This window comes from Erinaceus europaeus, chromosome 6, assembly GCF_950295315.1.
Source record: "Erinaceus europaeus chromosome 6, mEriEur2.1, whole genome shotgun sequence".
In the NCBI taxonomy this organism is placed as follows: domain Eukaryota; kingdom Metazoa; phylum Chordata; class Mammalia; order Eulipotyphla; family Erinaceidae; genus Erinaceus; species Erinaceus europaeus.
The window spans coordinates 7,359,897-7,384,122 of NC_080167.1; the positions used below are offsets into that span (position 1 = coordinate 7,359,897).

General features: G+C 50.7%; 1 protein-coding gene across 2 annotated transcripts in view; it reads right to left on the reverse strand.

Moving 5' to 3' along the window:
* Positions 1–10,178: 10,178 nt before the first annotated feature.
* SRRM4 (serine/arginine repetitive matrix 4) overlaps positions 10,179–24,226 on the reverse strand; it is a 168,173-nt gene continuing 154,125 nt past the window's right edge. Inside the window, exons 9-13 of one of the 2 annotated variants that reach the window (XM_007529319.3) lie at positions 23,233–23,537; positions 18,678–18,872; positions 17,219–17,329; positions 16,568–16,696; positions 10,179–13,337 (exon numbers count right to left, since the gene is read on the reverse strand). In XM_007529319.3, coding sequence (XP_007529381.1) covers positions 13,049–13,337; positions 16,568–16,696; positions 17,219–17,329; positions 18,678–18,872; positions 23,233–23,537 — 1,029 coding nt within the window. In that variant the 3' untranslated portion in view covers positions 10,179–13,048. The remainder of the gene's footprint in view (positions 13,338–16,567; positions 16,697–17,218; positions 17,330–18,677; positions 18,873–23,232; positions 23,538–24,226) is intronic. The other variant, XM_060193008.1, reaches the window with a different exon arrangement.

A 24,226-nucleotide genomic window follows, 5' to 3' on the forward strand; every position in this document is an offset into this window, starting at 1 on the left:
GAGAGGGAGACCATTTGACCTTGAGCCAAGGTGACCTGGTGCTCAAAACCCGCCCCCAACCCACACACACTGCTTAAGCACCAGTTACTGGGCTAAGTGCTTAATTTAGGTCTATGCCTCTTCATGCCACCCGCATGCCCTTAAGACTTGTAATTGCTGGGAGTCAGGTGGTAGAGCAGCGGGTTAAGCGCAGGTGGCGCCAAGCACAAGGACCAGCATCAGGATCCTGGTTCAAGGCCCCCGGCTCCCCACCTGCAGGGGAGTTGCTTCACAAGCAGTGAAGCAGGTCTACCGGTGTCTGTCTATCTCTCTCCCTCTCTGTCTTCCCCTCCTCTCTCTCCATTTTTCTCTGTCTTATCCAACAACTGTGATGACATCATCAACAACAACAATAATAACTACAACAATAAAAAAACAACAAGAGCAACAAAAGGGTATAAAAATATTTAAAAAAAGAAAAGACTTGTAATTGCTCCACTGAAAGGATGACACTACCAAGGCTCAGAGAGGTTTAGTCACTCACACAGACACACAGCTTAGAGATAGCCGAACCAGGTTAAGACCCACTTCCAAGTCCCTGCTCTCTGCCACTGCCTTTATTTTATTCTATTTAATTTATTGATTAAATTAAACTAAATTAATTAATTATTTTTCTACCAAAGCACTTGTTCATCTCTGGCTTATGGTGGTGTGAGGGATTGAATCTGGGAATTTGGTGCCTCAGGCATGAAAGTCTCTTTGCATAACCATTATAATTTCTACCCCCACCAAATTAAAAAAAATTTTTTTATTAGTGATTAAATATTGATTCACAAAATTATAAGATAATGGGCAGAATTCCACATGGTTCCCACCACCAGAGTTCTGTGTCCCCATCCCTTTCACTAGAAGCTTCAGTAGTTCTCCCAAGATCACAGATATGGGTTGACTATTATTTCTATCATTATTTATCTATTATATTTATTTATCATTATTTATCTATTATATAGATTTGTCTATTTTTTTCTATGATCTTGCCTGTTCTTCCTTTTTAAGTCATATCTATACCTACTACTACTTCCAAATGTCCTTCCTTTCTTCCTCTTCTCTCTCATGGTCTTGAAGGGATTGGCGTTCAGAGTCCTCTGTTCATCTTCCCCTAACATTTCTCCCCCTCTGGGAGTAGGGACCAAAATTATTTATGGGGTACAGAAGGTGGGAATTTTAGCTTCTATAATTGCTTCTCTGCTGGACATGGGTGTTGGCAGGTCGATCCATACCCCCAGCTGTTTGTATCTTTCCCTAGTGACATTTATTTAATTTGACAGAACAAAAAGAAACTGAGAGGAGGAGAGGAGATAAAGAGGGAGACGGAGAGACACCTGCAGCACTGCTTCACCACTCATGAAGCGTTCCCCCTGCAGGTGGGGAGTGGGGGTTTGAACCCAGGTCCTTGCACATGATAAAGTGTGTGCTCAACCAGGTATGCCAATGCTCAGCCCCATCTTATTTGAAATATTTATTTATTTACTTATTTATTATGAGGGTGTTGGGGGTGTGTGTGAGAGACCAGGAGCTGGGAGATGGATCACCTAGTAGAACTCACATGATGCTGATGGTGAGGACTCCCAGGTGTAAGTCCTTGGTACCACAGAGGAGTGTCATGTGCACCACATGGGAGCACCATGCACAGCACTGATGGGAGCACCATGCACAGCACTGATGGGAGCACCATGTACAGCACTACATGGGAGCACCATGCACAGCACCACATGGGGACACCGTGCACAGCACCACATGGGGACACCGTGCACAGCACCACATGGGAACACCATGCACAGCACCTATGGTAGCACCATGTATGGCAACAAGGGAAAGCACCATTAACAGCAGAGTGGTGCTGTGGTGTCTCTCTTCTCTAACTGAAATTGAAAGGATGCAGCGGACCGCCACAGCGGATGAGCAGCAGGAGAGTCAGGGGTCTCGGAAGGTGACCGCCCCGATGGGTCAGGAGTCGGTGCAAGGGAGAACAGATAGACACCACACTCTATTGGAGGGTGAATCTGGACTCATTTTAATAGTGAAACTGCATTAGCTTTTATACTTTTTTCAGGTTACACAAACATCTAGCTCATAAGGAAGTAAGCATCATAGTCTTGTGACTTTGGCAGGATCCCTTTTACTGTAAAGAATGGCACAATACTTAGTATTGCCCTGTTCTCAGGGGAGGTCATACTTAGAATTGTTTTTGACTTTTGCTGAGGGCTCTTTCTATCATTAATCTTCTATGGGGGGCATACAGATCTTTGCCTAGTCGTGGGCCACTGCTCATCTAGATCTGGTAAAGTTTAACTATTAATCTTTCTTTGTTTCGATACGTCAGCTTGTACCTGGGAGGCCTCAATCTCTGCATTCTTTCTTTGAGGGGCAGGTCATAACATGACTTCTTTTGTCCGTCTATGCTGACCCACCTTCCCCACTTTCATAATGTAACTTTCAAATATGCCCCTGTGTAAGGGAGAGGGGGTGCTTCTGACTCTCCATTCCCACCAGGCACTGCCAAAGTGCTATTAATCAATTGTGACAGTATAATTATTTGTAACAATAACGGGGGGAGAATGCGTCGTCCCATTTCTCGTCCTTCCTGCCCAGCTTCCTTGAAGTCTGAATGCAGGTCCAGAGGAGATGACCATGTCAGGATCCCTGGCGTTCTTGATGGGATGCCGCAAAAGGAAAAGATTCACTGGAACCAATAGAATTGTTATGGCACACAAGACCCTGGAGAGAGACAGAGAGACAGAGAGAGAGAGAGAGAGAGAGAGAGAGAGAGAGGTGGAGAGAAGGAAACAGAATACTGCTCAGCTTGGCATGGTTGAGGCCAGAAACTGAACTTGGGGCACCAGACATGCACATCTGGGGCTCTAACAGGCTAGACTATCTCCCCAGTCCACCCATTGCTTTAAAAAATCACATTGGGAGTTGGGTGGTAGAGCAGCAGGTTAAGTGCACGTGGCACAAAGCGCAAGGACCGGCCTAGGGATGCCGGTTTGAGCCCCTGGCTCCCCACCTGCAGGGGAGTCGCTTCACAAGCGATGAAGCAGGTCTGCAGGTGTCTATCTTTCTCTCCCCCTCTCTGTCTTCCCCTCCTCTCTCCATTTCTCTCTGTCCTATCCAACAACGATGACATCAATAACAACAATAATAACTACAACAACAATAAAACAACAAGGGCAGCAAATGGGGGAAAAAAGAATGGGGGAAAATGGATTAAAATGATGGTTGGGAGCAGTGGGTTTGTTGTGCCAGGGTCCGAGTCCCAAGAACAACCTGGTGGAAGTACATCTCTCTCTCTCTCTCTCTTTCTCTCTCTCTCTTTCTCTCTCTCTCTTTCTCTCTCTCTCTTTCTCTCTCTCTTTCTCTCTCTCTCACACACACACACACATCACACATACATACATACATCACACATGTTTGCATCACACACAAATACATACTGACATACCGACATCTGTGGCCTGGGAAGTTGGCTCAGTGGAGTGTGAGGTTCTGGGTTTGATTTCTAGCACTACACGGAAATAATAAGAAGGACTCTATGTCTTATGGATGGCGGAGCAGTTCTCTCTCTCTCTCTCTCTCTTTCCAAACATAGAAAAAGAGCTGGGCCTGGGCAATTTCTCAGTGCTGGTGTGTATGAGTGAGACTGGCTTAGAGCCCCAGCACCAAAGCAAACAGCCACTAGGCACCCACGCCCGACTGCCCATGGTTATTTGGGGCAGGTGGCTTTATAAAGTGCACAGGCGGTTTCGAAACTGACCTCCTTCAACCTCTTCCTAGCAGGTGGGTGAGCGTCCCAGCAAAGGGCTTGGCTGCCTTGAGCCTGGGCCCCGCCTTCCATTCCTACCACCAGCCCCTGCTTCCTTTGCTTATCTTCACTGGCGGTGGGGGGGTGGGAGAGCTACTTCCTGGGCCCCTAGGTGGCCCAAATGGGGGACGCCACAGTCCCTGCTCTGCCCTGGGCAGCTGCCCATCGGCCTGAGAGCTGCAGAGGGCTGGACAGGGAGGACAGCATTCAGAGCAGCAGCTGAAGGAGCAGCCTTGTGGCTTCCTGGCCAAGTGGGAGACAGGGCCAGGGCCTCTGCCCTGAGTCACTGCTGCTAACTCAGAGCCTACCTTTGGGCTGTCAGTCACAATTTCTGGAAAAAAGTCATCGGGGTCCTGATGGGGGGCTAGTTCTGAGTGTGGGGTTCCCACCTTCAGAGTTATTGAGGGGCAGGCCACCCACAGGACAGATTCCCACTTGTGTATGTCCTTCCTTCTTCCCCTCTGTAAGCCTCAGCTTTGTCCTCTGGCAAACAGGGCTGGTCTATGTACCCTGGGTGTGAGTGTGTCTAACACACACAGTGCAAATCAAGGTATCTTATAAACATTTATTTCTTAATTTATTTACTTTTTTTGGATGGAGACAAAGATTTTTTTTTATATTTTATTTATTTATATGGGTAGAGACAGGGAGACTGAGTGGGTAGGTACAGACATGGTGGGGAGCCAGACATGAAGAGACCTGCAGCACTGCTTCACCACTTGTGAAGCTTCCTCTATGCAGGTTGGGGCCAGGAGTTTGAACCTGGGTCCTTGTGCATTGTAGCGTGTGCACTCAATCAGGTTTGCCACCACCTGGTCCTGAGATAGAGAGAAATTGAGGAGAAAGGAGATAGAGAAGAGAGAAAGAGAGACACCTATAGCCAGCTTCACCACCCCCAAAGCTCTCCCCACCCACTGCAGATGGAGAGTGGGGGCTTGAACCTGGACCCTTGTGCATTGTAACTTGTGCAGTTGACCAGATGTACCACCACCCTGCCTCTGACTTATAAAAATTTTAAAATATCAGATTTTAATCTAAAGATTCAGGTTTAATTGGAACTTTATTCTTTTTAAAAAATATTTATTTATTCCTTTTTGTTGCCCTTGTTGTGTTTGATTGTTGTAGTTATTACTGTTGTCATCGTTGTTAAGATAGGACAGAGAGAAATGGAGAGAGGAGGGGAAGACAGAGAGGGGGAGAGAAAGACAGACACCTGCAGACCTGCTTCACCGCTTGTGAAGCGACTCCCCTGCAGGTGGGGAGCCAGAGACTTGAACTGTGATCCTTTTCACCTCTTGTGAAGTGATCCCCCTGCAGGCGGGGAGCCAGGATTCGAACCAGGATCCTTGCGCAAGTGCTTTGTAACCCGGTGTGCCACCACCTGCCCCCATCCAGTGATTTTTTAAAAAAATATTTAAATTAATTAATTGATTAATTTTCCCTTTTGTTGCCCTTGTTGTAGTTATTATTTTGTTGTTACTGATGTCGTCATTGTTGGATAGGACAGAGAGAAACAGAGAGAGGAGAGGAAGACAGAGAGGGGGAGAGAAAGATAGACACCTGCAGACCTGCTTCACTGCTTGTGAAAGGACACCCCCCCAGGCAGTTGGGGAGCCAGGGGGGCTCGAACTGGGATCCTTGTACAGGTCCTTTTGCTTCATATTATGTGCACTTTATCCGGCGTGCCACCGCCTGCCCCCTATCCAGTGACTTTTTTAAGGGACATTCTCAAATACAATCCAGGTTGCTAGGAACAGGGGTGGTGGAGACCTGTTTTGTTTGTTCTATAAGACAAGACCTTGTAGCCCTGGGGGTGGGGACATATATATATATATATATATATATATATATATATATGACCTATGTGTGTGTTTTTATCATTGTCGTAGTTATTATTGTTGCTGTTGATGTTGTTGTTGTATAGGACAGAGAAAAATGGAGAGAGGATGGGAAGACAGAGAGGGGGAGAGAAAGACAGACACCTGCAGACCTGCTTCACCACTTGTGAAGCGACTCCCCTGTAGGTGGGGAGCCCTGGGCTCGAACCAGGATCCTTATGCCAGTCCTTGAGCTTGGCACCACGTGCACTTAACCTGCTGCGCTACGGCCCAACTCCTGTGTGTGTTATTTCTAACCCACGTAGTGTTTGCAAATCAAACAACTTGTTTCAAAATAGACAAGATTTTTTTAAAATCTAAAACTGCAGGTTTTACTGGAAAAAGGAAAGATTTCTACCTGCCTTATTTTTGAGGGGGAGGGGAGTTTGTAGTTTTTTTTTTCTTTTTAGAGGGAGGAATTCCCTACTTCCTAGCTCTGTCCTCTTCTTCACTTGCTCAACTCCATGAGTGTTTTCAAGTCCAGTTCTCTGTGATGAGAAACTCTTGAACCTAACAATGATCATGTTTCCAGAAGCTTCCATAGGGATGGGGGGGAGGGCACAGTCCTTATTTTTATGTTTTAACTTTTTTACTGCCACCAGGATTACTGCTGGGGCTTCGTTTCTGCACAACAAATCTACTGTACCGACCCAGGGGCCATTTTTCCTTTTTTCCAAAAATTATTTTTTTATTAGATAAGACAGAGAGAAATTGAAGGGGAGAGAGATAGAGGAGAGAGAAAGAGAGACACCTGCAGCCCTGCTTCACCACTCACTTGTGAAGCCTCCCCCCTGCAGGTGGGGAGCGGTGGGGGGGGTTTGAACCCAGATCCTTGCATGGGTCCTTGCACTTAGTACTATGTGCACTTAATCAGGTGTGCTACCACCTGTGCCCCTTTGCTCCACACTCCCTTCCCCTTTTTCAGAGCCACCCCCCCCCCCATGTCTTATAGCACCCGGGCAGGGGAGGGGGTGGCTCACAACAGCGCCATGTGACTGGGAGCTGTCTAGCTTTGACTCCAGGCCATCAAGACTCACAGACCTGAGCCTCACCCTGAACTCCACCCTCCACCCCCGCCCCCAGCCCCCAGATGCCCAGGTCTTCGGGGAGGAAACAGATTCCACTGAGAAATCTGGTGTCTGGAGTCTCTGGGGCAGTGGAGTGCAGGGCTTGGGGTCTGTGGGCAGTGGTCTGGCCTTGGTGGGCCTTTTTGCTTTCTTGCAGGGAGGAGATGCTTATCCTACCCCATGGAGCAGAGGTAAGAACAGAGTAATATCAAACATACAATGTGCTTCAGAAGAGGTTTCTTGCTTTAAAGATATTAAATTGGGGAGTCAGGCCATGGCGCAACGGGTTAAGCGCACGTGGCGGGAAGCACAAGGACCCTAGTAAGGATCCCAGTTCGAGCCCCTGGCTCCCCATCTGCAAGGGAGTTGCTTCACAGGCGGTGAAGCAGGTCTGCAGGTGTCTGTCTTTCTCTCCCCCTCTCTGTCTTCCCCTCCTCTCTCCATTTCTCTCTGTCCTATCCAACAACGACGACATCAATAACAACATCAATGAAAAACAAGGGCAACAAAAGGGAAAATAAATAAATATAAAAATTATTAAAAAAATTAAATTGACTTACTTATTTTTACCAGAGCACTGTTCAGCTCTGGCTTATGGCATGACAGTCTGTTTTCATAGCCACTATGCTATCTACCCCCTCCATAAATATTAATTTTTTTAAAAAAAGATTTATTTGGATGGAGTGGTGGCTGCCTCACCACTCACCAGACACGCCACAGCCACCATGTGTGTCCCAGGGGCCCAGATGCCAAAGGACACAGGATCTTCTCCCCCTCCAATGGGGACTTCCAGAAGCTGAGCTGGGCTGGTAGTAGGTTACTATGTGTAGGGACCTGGATTCAAGCCCCTGGTCCTCACCTGCAGGGCGAGAAGCTTCACAGGTGGTGAAGCAGGTCTACAGGTGTCTCTCTACCTGCTCCTTCCCTTCTCATTTTTCTCTCTCCTATCAAAATAAAATACATTAAATAAAGATTTGTTGAGAGAGAGAGATAGCAGGGCACTGCTCAGCTCTGTCTAGCCTAAGGTGGTGCTGGGGATTGAACCTGGGACCTCTGGGGCCTCAAGCATGAAAGTTGGTGCTCTAAGAGGCTGAGCTCTCTCCTTATCCCAGAGAGACATTTCTGAAGTTGTTGCTTGGATGCTAATTACACTCAGAGGAAGCCTGAAAGCCTAGTTTGATTTGAGGCTTGAAGACTGGAGATGAGCAGTGTGACAGTGGCCACCTTCAGGGGGCTCTGTTCCACCCTCTACTCCCCACCCCACCCCCACATCCCACCTTGCTGTGTCTGGCCACTCCACACAGACAGAGGACACCGGGCAGCATGTGAGAACACCACACCATGGGACCTTTTATTAGGACAGAGACGTGTTTCATACAGACTGAAAAAAATCCGACCCCCCCAGCAGGGGAAGGTGATGCTTAGGTGTGGGGACCAGAAAACCAGACACCCCACAGCCACCACATCCCAGGGGCCCAGGTGCTAGGGGACACGAGAACTTCCCCTCCTCCAATGGGGACTTCCGGCAGAAGCTGAGCTGTGCTGGTAGTGGGTCCCCCGGGTTGGGGTTTTCCACAGGGGAGCTCTAGCCCCCCAACATGGAGAAATGACATTGGGGTGCACCAAGGTGGCTCCCTGGGCGGGTGGGGCAGACGTTGCTGGTCCCTGACCAGTGACTGTTGGAGGCAGGCGACAGCTGAGAAGAATCCAGAGAACAGACACCCCAGACACCCAGCACGGAAAAGAGCCCTCGGCACTGAACAGCAGAAACAGCATCCAAGAGAGTGGGGGGTGGGGGGCAGGGGCCAGGCAGACCTGAGTCACAGGAGCTAGGGGGCCTCACCTTCCCCTTCCCCACCTTGATTTTCTCCTCTGAGAAATAGCAACAGGCCCTGTGTCACTGGCAGGTTTGAGTGACTGACCATGGCCTCACAGATGGAACATGGAAACATCCGGGGCCCAGCAAAACCACCGGCATCCCTCCCTGGACACTCCCTGTACAGCTGGGCTGGGAGAGAAGCTCAAGTGACACTCAGGGGGCTGTGACTCAGGCCACAAGAGTCACCAATTCAATGAGCTCAGCGGGCAGAGCCACCGCCAGCCCTGCTGCTCAAGTCCTTCCTGGGGGGGGGGGGACACCCTTCAGCCGAAAGCACAGTGCCCACACCTGTGCTCACCTGGAGCCCCGGCACTGGGGTTAGAACTCCTTCCTCTACCCTGCCAGGGATGCTCAGGCCAAAGCTCATTTCTCAGATGACAAGACTGAGGCCTGAGACTCACCCCTCACCCCCTTGCCATCCAGACAAGAGAAGCACACACAGACAGATGCCATCCCAAAGCCTTTAGCTCACCGCATTGGAGGGTGAGATGGGACTTTTCCTGGCCAGTAACTTCTCCCCCCACATCCCACTATTCAAGGAGTTGTGACTTTTTAATAGAAGTCAGTGTGTGCGTAGGCATTTTATTCCTCAATTAATTTCCATCTAAATGATCTTCTTCCAGAGATAACCAGTGTTTTAGTTCCATCTGAGCTTAGTTTGTATGACAGAAGCCTCCGCTCCTGACAGTTCCAATTTGCCAGGTGGTTTTAGCACTCTCACCTGGGTGGGTGGGAACGGCATCTTTGCTGCAGACAAGTCCCCCCACTGTACCGCTCTCCTACACAGCACCATTCAATAAATAGGACATAAATAATTAAATAAACCACCTTGCGACAAGGCCCCCAGTCATGGTATTTATAGTGTAAAACACCCATTGCTGGAAAACAAAAGCCTCCACAAAGAAAATCTCGAAAACTAAACAAAACAACCGGGACAGGAGTGGGGGTGGGAGGGTGGGTAGGCAGTGGGGGTGGGGAGGGGCAGTGGGAGACCAGCCTGAGTGCCTGGGCTCACCCATGTGGAAGTGAAGAGAGGCAAGAGGCAGAACTAACACAGCCAGTGAGGACAGGTCTCCTCAGCTGGACACTGGCCGGCTGAGGGACGTGGGGTGTACTCTGAGGAATCCTGGTTTATCATCATCATCATTTTTTTTTTAATCAGACAAAATGTTATATTCAGCTGCAGAGGGAAACCAGGCAAAGTAGATATGAGAGTTTTGTTGGGGGGGGTTAGGGAAAACACACATACACACACACACACACACACACGGGAGAAGAAAAAATGGAAGTGAGGTTTGATAACAGGAGGGGGGACATGTGCTTTTGAAATTGGGGGTGCACCCTGAATCTTTGGCTTCTTCAAACAAAAGCATTTTGGGAAAGGGACAGGTCTCAGCCAGGTGTCAGCCTGTGGGAGTTTTTCCAGAGGAAGACCCTTGTGTCTTTCAAAACCATTCAATTTGTTTTGCTTCTGAATGACTTGTCCTTAAAGAAGGAGAGAAGGGCCAGGCCGTGCCACACACAGTTAAGCGCTTTCATGACAGTTCTCAAGAACCCAGGTTCAACCCCCCAGTCCCTACCTGCAGGGAGAAGGCTTCACAAGTGGTGAAGCAGGGCTGCAGGTCTCTCTGCCTCTTCCCCTCTCTATCTCCCCCTCCCTTCTCAATTTCTTTCTGTCTGCATTCAATAATAAATAAATTTAAAAAAATAAACAGAGGTAAAGATGCAGTCCCACCTGCGTGACCTAGAATGTTCCTGGTGCCAGTTAGCTCTTCTTAAGCCACAAAAGAGAGTTCAGGGGGGCAACTGCCTTCCCCTTCTCTCTGGTGATCGAGAACCTTCTAGGGAGTGCTGAAGGCTTTGCTTCTCCCTGCTTGTTCTCCACAAGCTCAGTCTGTCTTGAAAGTGTTTCCAGGGCCCAGGGCTCACATTTTGGATCCAATTAAAAAAAAACAGCTTCACTTCCCACAGGTGGGAACTTAGGCCCAGAGTAAGGGGGCAATTTGCTGGGGCCCACTCACCTGGAAAGTTCATGGGTTGACCTCAAGCCATGGCCCCTTCCCATTTGGGATGCTGGTCCTTCAGTGGTGCCTCTTACCTGAGTGAGCTACAGGGGACCTGTCTGGTTCCTTGGAAGGAGAAGCTTCCAAGGGTGAAATCAGCAGAGGTCTGTTTTCAGGTGGAAATGTCAAGGGGCTTAAGAGAAACATAGGAACAGAAATGTCCCCGAGCAGGCACGGAAGCCCCGGGCAGTCACATTGCCAGGGAGACAGCCGAGGGTGTTTCCAGCAATTCCTCGCCAAGCCCCACTGGAGACCAGGTCAGCTGGCAGTGAACCCAAGACAGCGATTCCCTGCTTCAGAAAGGGCTGTGGGGTGCCTCTCCCAGCAGGTGAACAAGCTTGGTGTGGTTGGAGGTGTCAGTTCTCACCACCGCGCCTCTCTGCCACCCCCCCCCCCATGCAAAGCAGTGCCCCCCTCCCAAAGGACTTGAAGGGCAAATGCCCCTTTGCAGACTGTTACCTGTGCTAACTTTAGTCTAGGAGCTTAGCTCACAAGGCCCTTGGTGGCCCGGAACCTGGGGTGCAGACCTGGACCATGGGCTTTGAGTGCTTCTGAGTCACCTCTCCCTAGAATGTTCCAGCTTTAGGCCTCCATGGGTCTAACCTTCAGAACAAAAACTAATATCCCCGCCTTCTCAAATCTTATCCACGGAGGCAGTAGGAAGAGGGAGAGAGAAAAAAAAATAATTAAGAAACCTCCCACCCCCAACTCACATACACACACACATACACCCCATAAATAAATAAATAGCTGAATACTGCTAATGGCAACAGAGAGAAAGACAGCCATTACATAAATAAATAAATAAATAAATAGACATAAATAAATAAAATAAGAGGCTTGCTACGCACTGGGAAAAAATAAACAAAACAGAGTCTCCTAGAGTTGCTTGAAGGAAGGCAGTCTGGGGTGAGGTGGAGTCCTGGGCCTCTCTCCCTTCCCTCCATTTTGGAGGTTCTGTGGTTCAAGGCGGTCTCCTTCCTGGGTCTCCGGGGAGATCGAGCTCGGTCAGGTGTGGCTTCCCGGGTGGGAGGAGGGTTATTTACAGCTGCTGCCAGTGGGTCAACTCTCACCAGCTCTCAGGTGGAAGAAGGACTTATTTTTTTGGTGGGGGTGGGGTGGTTTCCGATTCCTCCGGCTGATGTGATGGAGAAGCCAGTGGTGGAGGAGACGGGGGTCGCTGTTTTCAAGAATTCCAAGCAGTAGGGTCTCCCCCAGATGACCTGGGGGGGGGGTCTTGTGAAGGATGGAGATGGAGACCAGACTGCGCCCCGGGCCCTGTCCATCCAGAGACCATCACACCATCGGCCCCATCGGGAAGGAAAGCCAGTCAGCTGGTGAGGGGGATGCCCAAGTCTATTTTAAGGCTCTTCTCCCCAGCGCCCCAGTTACCAGCGGAGCAGCTGGTGGCAGCTGAGTGGCAGGGATCAGCTTACCCCCTCTGCCCAACCCTGGGCAAGAATGAAGGTGGGGCTTCTCCAAGCTGCCAACAAGCCCCCAAAAGCCAGGGGAGCCCAAAGGATGGAGCAACCAACCCCTCCCCCCAGACACACACCCAGACTCTTGTGAATTTGGGCTTCACCCCACGCCTAATCTGATCGATTGTGACCCACCCTGGCATGATTCCTGAGAGGCAGTGGGGGTGCTAGTGGGCGGCACTGGAGAGGGTCCAGGGCGTGGCAGCTGGGCTGTGGGGAGGGGGCTTGTGGGTGCCACCCCAGGGCGAGGCCAGACTGCCTGGCGCTGAGGAATGGCCACTGGCCCTGGCTCTGGGGAGTGTCCAGCAGATGGCCCTGGGGGATGCAGTGGATGCCCAAGCAACTTGGGAAGTGGGTGGTGGACCCAGCTGCCCGACCATCGATGGTCCCGTGTGTCCTTCCTCAGGGAGACAACTCAGGGAGGGTCCTCGTCTAAGCTGCCAGGTGGCCTTGGGGGCTGAAGCCCATTGGGCAGAGACTGGGGGAGTGACCCCAGCAGCTTCTTTACTGAGCGCCCTACTGTCCCTAACTCCAGCAGGCCCCTTGAGCAATGGTCAGCACGGCGGGTGGACATTCTCCTGACCCAGGAGAGAGACACCTGGCCTCTGAATCATGGGAAGCCTTGACATTTCTCTGGGCCACAGAGGGCAGCTCTCACACACACCCCAGTGTGAGCTGAGCCCCAGGATGTGCTGGTGGAGGCCTCCCTGCACCTCCTTTTTTCCCTTCTCCCCACGGGGGTCGGGGAGCCCTCAGTGTCTGTCCCCAAGGAGAAGGCAGGGTGGTGGGCAGGGCTCGGGGTGAGGGGGTCTCCCAGGGCGCAGCGGGCTGGAGGGCGCCCCCTTAGCGCCTGGCGCTGCTGGAGTAGCTGTCTGCTGAGCTGTAGCTGCAGCTGCGGCTGCGGCTGTGGCTGCGGCTGCGGCTGCGGGAGGCTGGGCTGGGGCTGCGGGAGCTGGAGCTGGAGCTGGAGCGGGTCCGGCTGCGGCTGCGGCTGCGGCTGCGGCTGCGGCTGCGGGAGTAGCTGCGACTGGTCAAGCGGCGACTGCTGCTGCTGTACCAGGAGGAGGGGCTGCTGAGGCCGCTGGACGATGAGGGGCTGGGCCGGTAGTAGGGGATGGGGCGCTTGCGGGCGCTGCAGGGAGGGAGGCGAGGCAGAGTGTGAGAGCCGCGCACAGACCCCGCCCAGACCCCGCCGGGGCAGGGGGGCGGGGCAGCTTGACCCCCCCAGGGCCAGCAGCAGCCTTCCAGGTGCCCATCCTGCAAGAGTCCTTTGGAGAAAGGACACTGGCACCCCGTCCCCTTGTACCCTGCTGGCAGCCCTGAAGAGGGGCCAGACACTAAGGTGTCTGAAACCTGACTTGCATCTCCCTCTCCACCTGAATGCTGAGGTCACGGGATGCAGGGAGTTAATCCCCTCAGGGTCCTGCTTCAGCGTCCCTAGAGCCACTGCAAAGAAGACTGGGTAGGGCACCAAAGTAAAAATCCTGGGGTGAGGGTAAGAGTGGACATTCAGCTTCCCCGGGCGCAGGGAGTGGTGGTGGGGGTGGGTGGGTGGGATGGGACACAGTCTTTTGGTGATGGGAATGGTGTTTATGTACACTCCTATTAAATTGTAGTCATATAAATCACTATTTAATTAATATAAGAGGGGAAAATTGATTGTATGTCTCAAACTTTTTAAAGCACAGACTGAGTCTTTTTAATACATAGGCTGAATCTTTGATATACTGACTCTCTCAAAAGTCTAGACCAGGGAGAATGGAAGTGTTGGGTATTATACAGCAAATTCTAACAAAGGGACTTTTCAAAGTTAACCCAATTACCAAATAATGTGATGATAACAATAACCATCTATTGTCTTCTTGAACCCTAAGACAGCAGGAACCTCACATTTCCACTATAGAGCTTATATTTCCCTCAGTCCTGGAACCTTAGGGTGGGGTGCACTTTCCTGCATGCTTCTCTCAATTCATATCAAATAATATTGCATCCGCTGATCCCAACCTAATCAATGCAACGAGTACCACCTCAGCATGCTTCACTTCAGACTGTGTCCAGAGACTTCAGGTGTGGAATGACAACCATTCAGCTTCATTACTGGGGTGAGACCTTTTCTTTCATAGGATTCTCTAATTCCATTCCAGGTGGTTCACTTCCTAACAAAGTCCCAAAACCTAGATATAGACCAGGTCCCCTGAGATAGAGCATATGTTCACATGTATCCATAAACTAGGGCAAAATATATACCTGAAATCAGTAGTACACTAGAGTTTGCAGTGAGTACCCCCCAACACTTCATCTGCACTATTCCAGCCTTTAGGTCCATGATTCTTCAACAATTTGTTTGGCTTTGTATGTTAACTCTCTTTTCAGCCACCAGGTTCCAGATGCCAGCATGATGCTGACCAGACTTCAATGGACAGATGACCCCACCAGTGTGGGGGTCCTGGAGCTCCGCTTCCCCAGAGCCCTTCTCCACTAGGGAAAGAGAGAGAAAGGCTGGGAGTATGGATCCACCTGTCAATGCCCATGTTCAGTGGGGAAGCAATTACAGAAGCCAGACCTTCCACCTTCTGCATCCCACAATGACCTTGGGTCCATACTCCCAGAGGGATAAAGAATAGGAAAGCTATCAGGGGAGGAGGTGGGTTACAGAGATCTGGTGGTGGGAATTGTGTGGAATTGTACCCCTCGTATCCTACGGTTTTGTTAATGTCTCCTTTTTTAAATAAATAAATTAAATAATAAAAAAAGAAGACTGGGGGCTCTCCACTTCTCTTTCTCTCAGGTCTGATGGCTCTAAAGTATTATGCCCCCCCCCCCCGCCACCAGGCACCTCACTGGTGGCCATTTTTTCCTTTCTTTCTAATTTTTTTTTACTATTTTAATTTTTTGTTTATTAATTTTATTTATTTAAGACAGCCAGAAATCGAGAGGAAGAGGGATATAGAGAGGGAGAGAGAGACAGAGAGCAGCCCTGTTTCACTGCTCATGAAATTTTCCCCCTGCAGTTGGGGAATAGGGGCTTGAACCTGGGTCCTTGAGCATTGTAAAGTGTGCACTCAACCAGGTGTGCCACCACCTGGCCCTCTCTAATTTTTATTAGACAGGACAGAGAGAAATTGAGACGGTGGAGGGGAGAATAGAGAGTGGGAGAGAAAGATAAGACACCTGCAGACTAGCTCATGAAGTGTCCCCCCTGCTGTGGGAAGTGGGGGGGGGGTCTCTAACCTGAATCCTTGCACTTCTATGTGTGCACTTAACTGGGTGTGCCTCGGCCTGGCCCCTTCCCTCTCCTTTCTTTCCCTGCTTTATCTCAATAAACACTTGCCCTCTGAAACATGGCTGTCTCTCTTGTCACTCTTCCAGGTAGATATCAGTCTAGAGCCCTGCCCACAGAGCTTACAGGGGATCTTTGTGCCTTTTGCCCTGTCCCCTCTTCACCCTGGTTCCTTGTGCACCATAATCAGTGCTCTCAGCTAGACGCACTGTCTGTCCATCTTCTTGCTTAAGGAAGCAAGGCCTTAGTGCCTCCAGCTGGTGACAAAACCCACGTGGGAACTTTAATCTGGGTTCTGACTATTAATATTTTGACTTTTACTGGGACCTTCTATTTATGGCAAGACGGGCTGATTTTCTGTGCGCTCTGCCCATTCAGCCCAGGGCAGTGGATGCAGTGGGTACTAGCATTCTGCATGGGCGTTTACAAAAGCATCTCTAAGTCTTTTTACCCATTTTCACTCCGTATTCCTCCATTATTTCATAGGGGGGAGGGGACTGAAGTTTCCCAAGCCACCTGGAGAAATTCCAAATCCAGGGCTCCACCTTCACTGCCCACCCCCCTTACTACCCAGGGCTCCTCCCAGAAGTCCCTCTGGCATTTAAACAATGCTGTCTGCCCTCTTTACACCTGGCTCGGGGTATAATTATGTAGGAGTCAGTTTGAGCGGCGCATCTGGGCGTGGTGGGTCCAACCCCAGGTAATGGCCCTGACGGGTTGCTGAGGTCCCCCAAGCCCTGGCCCTAGCTCACTCTCCGGTCCTGCCCAGCCTGCCTCCCAGCGCCACCCAGCTCCACTCTCAGACTCTGACCCCACCCACTCACACAGACCACGCCCACCATGGCAGTTGCCCCGCCCACGGACACGCCCCCTCCTACCAGCTCTGCAGGGGGCGAGATGGCTCAACTGGGACCTTTGGACAAAAGCATAAAATTTCAATGGTGGGGCGAGAGGCAGGCACTTAGGGGGTTTAGGGTTGAGCTCCCAGTGACAGCCTGAACTCCAGTCCCAGGAGCCAGGAGAGAACCCACCCGAGGCCCCAGCTGATAGGGGGTGCTGCCTGGCCCCCACCCCAGCCTCACCTGGTGATCCTCCGCGCCTCCAGGTGGCTCGGGGAGTCCCTCCTGCGCTTCCGCATGGGCGAGTAGGACCGGCGTCTCCGGCGCGCCCGCTGCTGCGAGTCCTTCTCACTATACTTGGGGTCCCGCTCCCTGAGGGGACAAGCGGGGTTATTGGGGAGCTGGGGCACCCGCCCCTGGGGCCGGGGCAGACCCAAGGGCACCAGATGGGACTGGGGGACTGTGGGTGACACCTGTGGGGGAGGGGATGGACATGGGTGGGGGTGTCCACCTGGGAGGGCGGCGTTTTAGAGGCGCAGGGGTGGGGATGCAGTGATAAGGAGGCCTGGTGCTTAAAAGTTGAAGGGCTGAGGGATGACGCTAGGTGTGCCAGCAGGCTGTGTGTGAGCCAGGGATTAGAGTTGGGGGGGAGGCAGGAGCGTTTGGGCTGGGTATCTGAGGTCAGAGGGACGCCTGGGGGGCCTCCTGGCTGCTCCTGACTTGACTAAGGGAGATGCTAGAAGACTGAGTCAGCTCCCAGGCCCAACTCATCCCAGCAGGTGACTTGAGGGGCGGGGCTTTGGAGACTATGGACGTAGTGGGCGGGGCTAAAAGGCGGAGCCTACTCTGAAAACTCAACGTTATTGGTGCATCGGGGAGGGGGCGGGGCAATACCTGCTGGGGCTGTAGCGGGAGTAGCTGGGGCTGCGCCGGGACCTGGAGCTTCTGCTGGGCGGGCTCCTCTTGCCAGACTTGGAGGAGTAGCTGGGTGAGCGTGAGTAGGACCTGCAGGAGAGGACACCACCCCCGAGGGTTCCCACCAGGCTTGTCCTGGAGGCCTCTGATTCCTGGGGGTTGGGGGAGGGGGAGTGAAGTCCCCTCCCTGTGGGGTGGTTGATCAGAGTCCTGACTTTCCTGCTGGCTCATTCATTCGCTGTGTGCACTGGGGCAGATGACTCCACTCCCCTGGGGAAGGCGGACAATACCTACTGACCCCACAGTAAATTCAGTGAATCAGTCTGGGCGGCTCACTCAGCATGCTGACTGACAGACAACCCACAGCAAAGGCTGGTGGGGATTATTACGATTTCACTGTGTGGCAGGCATTGGACTAAGGTTTTGTGTGTAGCATCTCACTGAAGTCCTCACTACAGCCTCCTGGGATCAGGCGCTGCCATCTAGCCCTTTCTGTAGAGGGGGATGGAGGCAGAGACAGATGATGTAAATTGTTTGATGTTGGTCGGCTGGTAAGAGATTTGCACACGGGTCTGTTTGACTATAGTGTATGTCCCACACAGGTTCAGTCCCTGGCGTCACATACAGGCGTGGTGTTCTCTCTCTCTCTCTGTCTCTTAAACATTTATTTAAGTACTTTTGTCTCCTGCTAGACTGTAGCGTTGTATATCCAGAAGAAAAGGTCATCTTTGGTTACCTTAATGAGCTTTCCTGCAGAACCAAAGTCAAAACTGCACTTACCGGGCTGGGAAGACAGTATAATGGTTCTGCAAAAGCCTCCCATGCTGGAGGCTCTTAAGTCTCAAGTTCAATTCCCAGTACCACCTTAAGCCAGATCTGTGCAGTGCTCCAGTCTCATTCACTATCTCTCTATTAAAAAAGGGAGGGAGTCGGGTGGTAGCGCAGTGGGCTAAGCGCAGGTGGCACAAAGGGCAAGGACCTGTGTAAGGATTCCAGTTCGAGCCCCCGGCTCCCTACCTGTAGGGGAGTCGCTTCACAAGCTGTGAAGCAGGTCTGCAGGTGTCTATCTTTCTCTCCCCCTCTCTGTCTTCCCCTCCTCTCTCCATTTCTCTCTGTCCTATCCAACAATGACAACATCAATAACAACAACAATAACTACAACAATAATAAAACAACAAGGGCAACAAAAGGGAATAAATAAATAAATATTTTAAAAAGTCATACTGGTAGTAATAATAATGAACCAGTACTTGTGGAACTGGGGAGAGAACTCAACCTGTTAGAGCGATGCCTTATATGCCTGAGGCCCCAGACGCCACAGGTTCAACCCCCAGCATCACTTTTTGCTGGAGCTGAGCATTGCTCTGCTCTCTCTCTCTCTTCTTCCTCTCTTGTTCTCTCATAATAAATAAGTCAGTCTTTTTAAAAGGACACTCACCTCTTCCCAGGGGAGGTGGATCTGCTTCGGCTGTACCTGGGGGAGGCCCTGGAGTCTGGGGATCCAGACAAGTGGCTGGAGGAGCGGTCGCTGGCATATGAGGAACTGCGAGAGCACCTTCTCATGGGGGAGCTGCGGGCGGATCTGCTGGACTTCTTCACCTCCCCGCATTCCAGACAGGGCGACTGGAATCCTCTGCAGGGCCCAAAGAAGTGTGTGAGAGCTCGTCTGCCCCAGGCCTGGGGGCATCTCTAGATAGTGCTCACTTGTGTGGTGCCCTCAGAACGCTCCTTGACTTTTCCCCATCCTCCAACCACAAGAACTAGAGCTGTGGAGCAGGAAGAAGCCACCTTGGGAGGTGGCTCTGTGTGAGAGAGTACAGGACATCCCAGGTTCAATGCCTGGTACCACCAGATCCAAGAGCTGAACAGCCTCTCCCTCTCTCAAATAAAGCTTTAAAAAAAGGGGATGGTAGTGACGCACCTGCTTGAACACACATGCTACAATGCACAAGGACCCAGGTTCAAGCCCCTTGTCCCCACCTGCAGGGGGGACCCTTCAGGAGCGGTGAATCAGGGCTTCAGGTGTCTCTCTGTCTCTCTCCCTCTCTATCACTCCTTCCCTCTTGGTTTCTGGCTGTCTCTATAACTAAATAAAGATAATACAATTTGAATGAAGAATAAGGGGGGGCAATGAACTGTGTATCCATGAGACCTTGACTTTGCAAAACAAATACTTAAATAAAATGAAAAACCCTTAATTTCAGCATTTCCCCAAGCATGGGACCCAAGTATCAAGTCACTGTATAAGGCTATGATGGTAAATAGCATTGACCAGGTGGTGGAAGCCTCACTCCATTCTGGACTTTATTATATTAGTGTTTCTGATTACATCCACAAGCAAGATCTGCAGTCAGGGGAGACAGTGAAGTGGGAAGAGCACGGGACTCACATGCCTGGGGCTCCCAGTTCCATTCCTGGTGTTGACTATGTCAGAGTGAAGTTCTGGTTTCTCTCTCTCTCTCAAAATATTCTCATGAAATAAATAAAAATATATCTTTAAAAGAGAGAGGGGGGGCCCTACCTGGGGTTTTATCATCTCATAAAGAGAAAGAGCTATGGGCAAGCAACTATCACTAGAATCAAATGCTCTGTTTCAGTCTTATATATTTTAATTGGAGTCAGAATTCCTTTCCAATGAGTGTTGCTTGTCTAACTCTTGATAACATGTGCTTTCAGTGTGCACAAGCCTGGTGGTCGGGGTGGTGACTCTGTGGTAGAGTGCAGGGTTCACGTGTGTCAAGTCCCCAGCTGGATCTAGTACAGCTGAAAGCACCTGTTATCAAGAGCTAGACAAGTGACACTCATTTTCTATTTCAGGTGGCATTACACATTTCTTCACAGAAAGGCCTGAGCTCATTAAAGTCAATAACATGGATTTGCTAAAATACCATAGATACATGGATTTGGTTAAAGAGAAGGAGAAGGAGAGGAAGAAGAGGAGGAGGAGGAGGAGGAGGAGGAGGAGGAGGAGGAGGAGGAGGAGGAGGAGGAGGAGGAGGAGATGGTGGCATGTAGCCTGTTTATATCTGGGAAACTGGTGTTGCCCATTTTGAGAATGGAGACCCAAAGGGTGAAGGCAGGGTCCTGACCAGTGTACCCCCATCCTGCCTGGGGCTAGGCTGGCTAACGGTTGGGGTCTGAGGTCCTGTTACTATGCATGGGGTCAAGGGTTAAGTTCAAATCATGTAAACAGGGTTGCTTCTATAGATTCCACCCACAAGGGGCCACTCATTATTCCTGGAGCCTCCTCCTTCCCCTGCCCTGCCTCCAGGCCTTAGAACATTCCCAAAACCTGGACACTTCTCCCCTGTCCTCTTCTTATAGTTCCTGTCCAGGAGTGAATACTACATATGCTGGAGTGATGCTCAAGTTCTCTCTCTCATTATATAAATAAATAGATGAATTAACATACATAAGGTTAATCCTGTGTATTTATTTCTGTCTACAGCTGCTTGTTCAAAACTCCCCTCCCTCAGATCGCTGGTGCTATGGAGCTGGGAAAAGCCCAGCTGTGCTTTCTCTAGTGCCAGCTCCAGACATCCCCAGACCAGCAGGCTTCACTCAGGAGGATTTCACTTCTTCCAAGAAGCTTTCCTTCATAACCCCCTAAGCCTGGTGGTCCCCAGCCTTGATGTTTCTCCAGCCCCCAAGGTAACAGAGAGAAACCTGGACCCCCAGGTGCCCAGGCCCAAAGCCCCCGACACCTCGCTACTCCCTTAGCCTGGCATCGACCTGATGTCTCCTCCACGAAGCCCCCTGCCCAGAGCTGACGTGATAACAGACAAGGGTCTGGAGGCCATTTATACTGAAAAGTGCAGGTCGGCTTCTGAATTGTGTAGTGTTGCTGGAGCCCAGCAGGGAAGTACGTGCTGGATGCTGCTGGCTTCATTCCAGTCTGGAGACGGGGCTGTGTTTGGACCCTGGGACTGGGCTCTAGTAACTGAGCTTCTCACCTGCACTGAGCCTCAGCTTCCTCATCATTTAGAAAGGAAGGCTTTATAGCAGTACTGTCACATTAAGGCTTCTGAGGAGGTAAGTAAGATTTTTTTCTTTTTCAGATATCTGTCTATTGGATAGAGACAGAGAAATTGAGAGGGAAGGAAGAAATTGTGATGCCTTCCCCCTGCAGGTGGGGAGCAGGGGCTTGAACACAGGTCCTTATGCATGGTAACATGTGCGCTTAACCAGTGCGTCACTGCCTGGCCCCTGGAAGATCTTTCTCGACCGGCACCTGGCACGGAGCTATCTAGGGCTCAGAAAGCCCGAGCTGCTACCATGATGATGGTTGTCCTTATTTATCACTGCGACCCTGTCTTTGCTGTGTAAAAGTGCTGCAGATTCCAGCCGACGGGCGTCCTCCCTTTCCCGTCTGGAAGCCTAGGCTGCTCCTGGTGACAAACATGTGCTCTGGCCCCTCCCTGACTCTCCACCACCCCTTGGGTCAGAACTTAGGCCAGGGGTGTCCTGGGCAGGCAAAACTGAGGCCAGGTTTCCATGTGACTGCTACACTGTTTCCCAGGACTGAACTGGACTCCCTATTTGGGGACCAAGGGTGCCGTGACCTTGAAGAAACTGTTAACCACTTCAGTGTTAAGGTCAGGGCTGTTCTGCTAAGACCTCAGGCCCTAGGAACAAAAGCTGATGCCCCCCGCCCCACCTGCAGACCACCTCCCAGCTTCCTCTGCCTCTGCCTTAGTCACTACACTATACTCCCCCTTCCCTGCCCCCGACTCAGGCTGTGCCTTTATTCCCCCTCCAGCTGCCAAGAGGGGGGAGCGGGAAGTGAATGAATGCTCCAGAGTGACTGGCAGGCGTCAGTGCTGTTACTGCCACGCTGTTACTGTGACACAGCTTTGCTGTGGCTTCTTGTGTTTACCTAGAATCATCACTGGCTCCTGAGCCCAGCACTGGCTCCTGAGCCCAGCACGGGGGCGGGGGGGGGGGGATGTTGTGTAGGAAAACTTCATGTAGCCTGAGTGTTTGGATGTGCACCAACAATGTCAGAGCAGTGAGGGGATTGGCAGAGCCAGGGGGCTTGCATACCTGAGGCTCCCAGTTCAATTCCTGGTGCTGCATGTACTGGACTGCTGCTCTGGCTTCTCTCTCTTTATCTATCTATCTCTATCTCTATCTCTGTCTCTGTCTCTGTCTCTATCTCTATCTCTCTTGTGATACTGACAACCTGCCTTTTCCAGAGAGACCCAGACTGGCTCCATTTTCAGTGTACCTGGGAATATTCCACTGGTGAGCCCCATGGTAGCATGTGACACCTCCTGGCCAAGGTCCCAGCATCCCCTTGGGCCACAGTTTGTTCCAGCAAGTGATCTGAGCTGGGCCAAGTGGAGCTAAGGAGCATGGGCCTTGGTGAGCTGCTGATCTCCCTGGAGGAAGAGCATTCATATATATACAGCCTGCAGGGGCTCGGCAGCACTACAGCATCCACCACTTTTCCACTTTGGGTGACCATTTTTCCCTTTTTCATTTTTTTTTAATAGCACAGAGAGAAGCTGGGCAGGGAGGAGATAGGGAGGGAGAGAGAAAGACAACTGCAGGCCTGTTTCACTGCTCGTGGAGCATCCCCACTGCAGGTGGGAGCGGGGGTTTGAACCCGGGTCCTTATGCTTAGTACTATGTGCACTTAACTGGGTGTGCCACTGCCTGCCCCTCCCAGGAGGCATTCTCCTTCCATTGGTTAGAAAGCTAACCATTTACCAGTGCTTTGGGAAAGGTCAGCTTGAGAATTAAATCAATTGAGGAAAAGATAGAGCGGAGAAGAAACAGGAAAGCAGATTCCCAGGGGTTTATTTTTGAGCTCCTGGATCCAGCTCTACCTGAAGTAGGATTCCTGGATTTATTTTTCAAAAGAGTTTCAGCTTGAGTTGAGCTTGCTCACCCTTGTACAGAACAGACTCCTGGGTCAGGACCTGCAGGGCTAGGGAAGGAGGCTTGGGGTACCTCCGGGATCCTTCCCATTTCATCCCAGGTGCACCCACCTGGACTCTCTGCCTCTGCTGGTGGGGGAGAGGTTCTCCAATGTGGCCCCTTTGTTCTGCGGTGAGGAGGTGGTGAAGGAGTTCCCAGAATCCGAAGTGTTGCCACTGTTGAGTTCCTGGCTCTTGCTGAGGTCCCCCCGGGGGCTCCCCTTCTCCTGGCCCCTCGACCTGGCCAGACTGATCTGCGTGGAGGGTGGCGAGGAGGTGTCATTGCCTGAGTCATACTCCTGGGATCTTCCTCGAGAGGCGTCCAGTGGACTGGCTGTTTTGGTAAAGAGGTCAGCGGCAGACCCCGACCCAGAGATCTGAAAGCAAAAACATCCATTGGACATTGCTGGTTGCTGGGTCTGGGGGACAGTGTCTAAATAACCAAGAAATGTTTACCATCATGATGCACTGTAACAAAAGGAAAGAGGAGAGAGAAAGGGAGAGAGAGAGAGAGGAGAGACGCAAAAAAAGAAAAAATAAAAAACCAACCAAACAAATAAAAAAAAAACCCAAAAGCACAAATTCCTGAAAGGAGATCACAGAAAAGTTTCTTTTTTTACCCCCTGCTAGGATAACTGGAAAATTCAGGTATCATGCAGAGAGGGAGCATGCGGTTCAGATTAAACAAAAGGAAAAAAATAAAGAGGAAATTATACAAAATTTAAGTTCTAATGAATCAACTCAAACAAAAGAGACAACTGAATTGAAAGGGGGAGGGGGGTGTAAACACCCTTAACCTAAAAGCAATAATTAAAATAAAGAGGTGAAAAAGAAATGGAGCTCTGGGCCTAAAAAAAAAAAAAATATATATATATATATATCTTGGAACTTAACCAAAAACATAAAGATAAAACAGGAGATAAAGCCCAAATTTCCAACTTCAACCAAAATCCTCAATGAATTTGACTTTATTTATTTAAAGAAAAAGTTGCCTGATCAGACCCTGAACAAATATCCCTGGGCGGGGGGGAGAAATGAAATAATGATGAGAGTTGTTTTCTGTTTT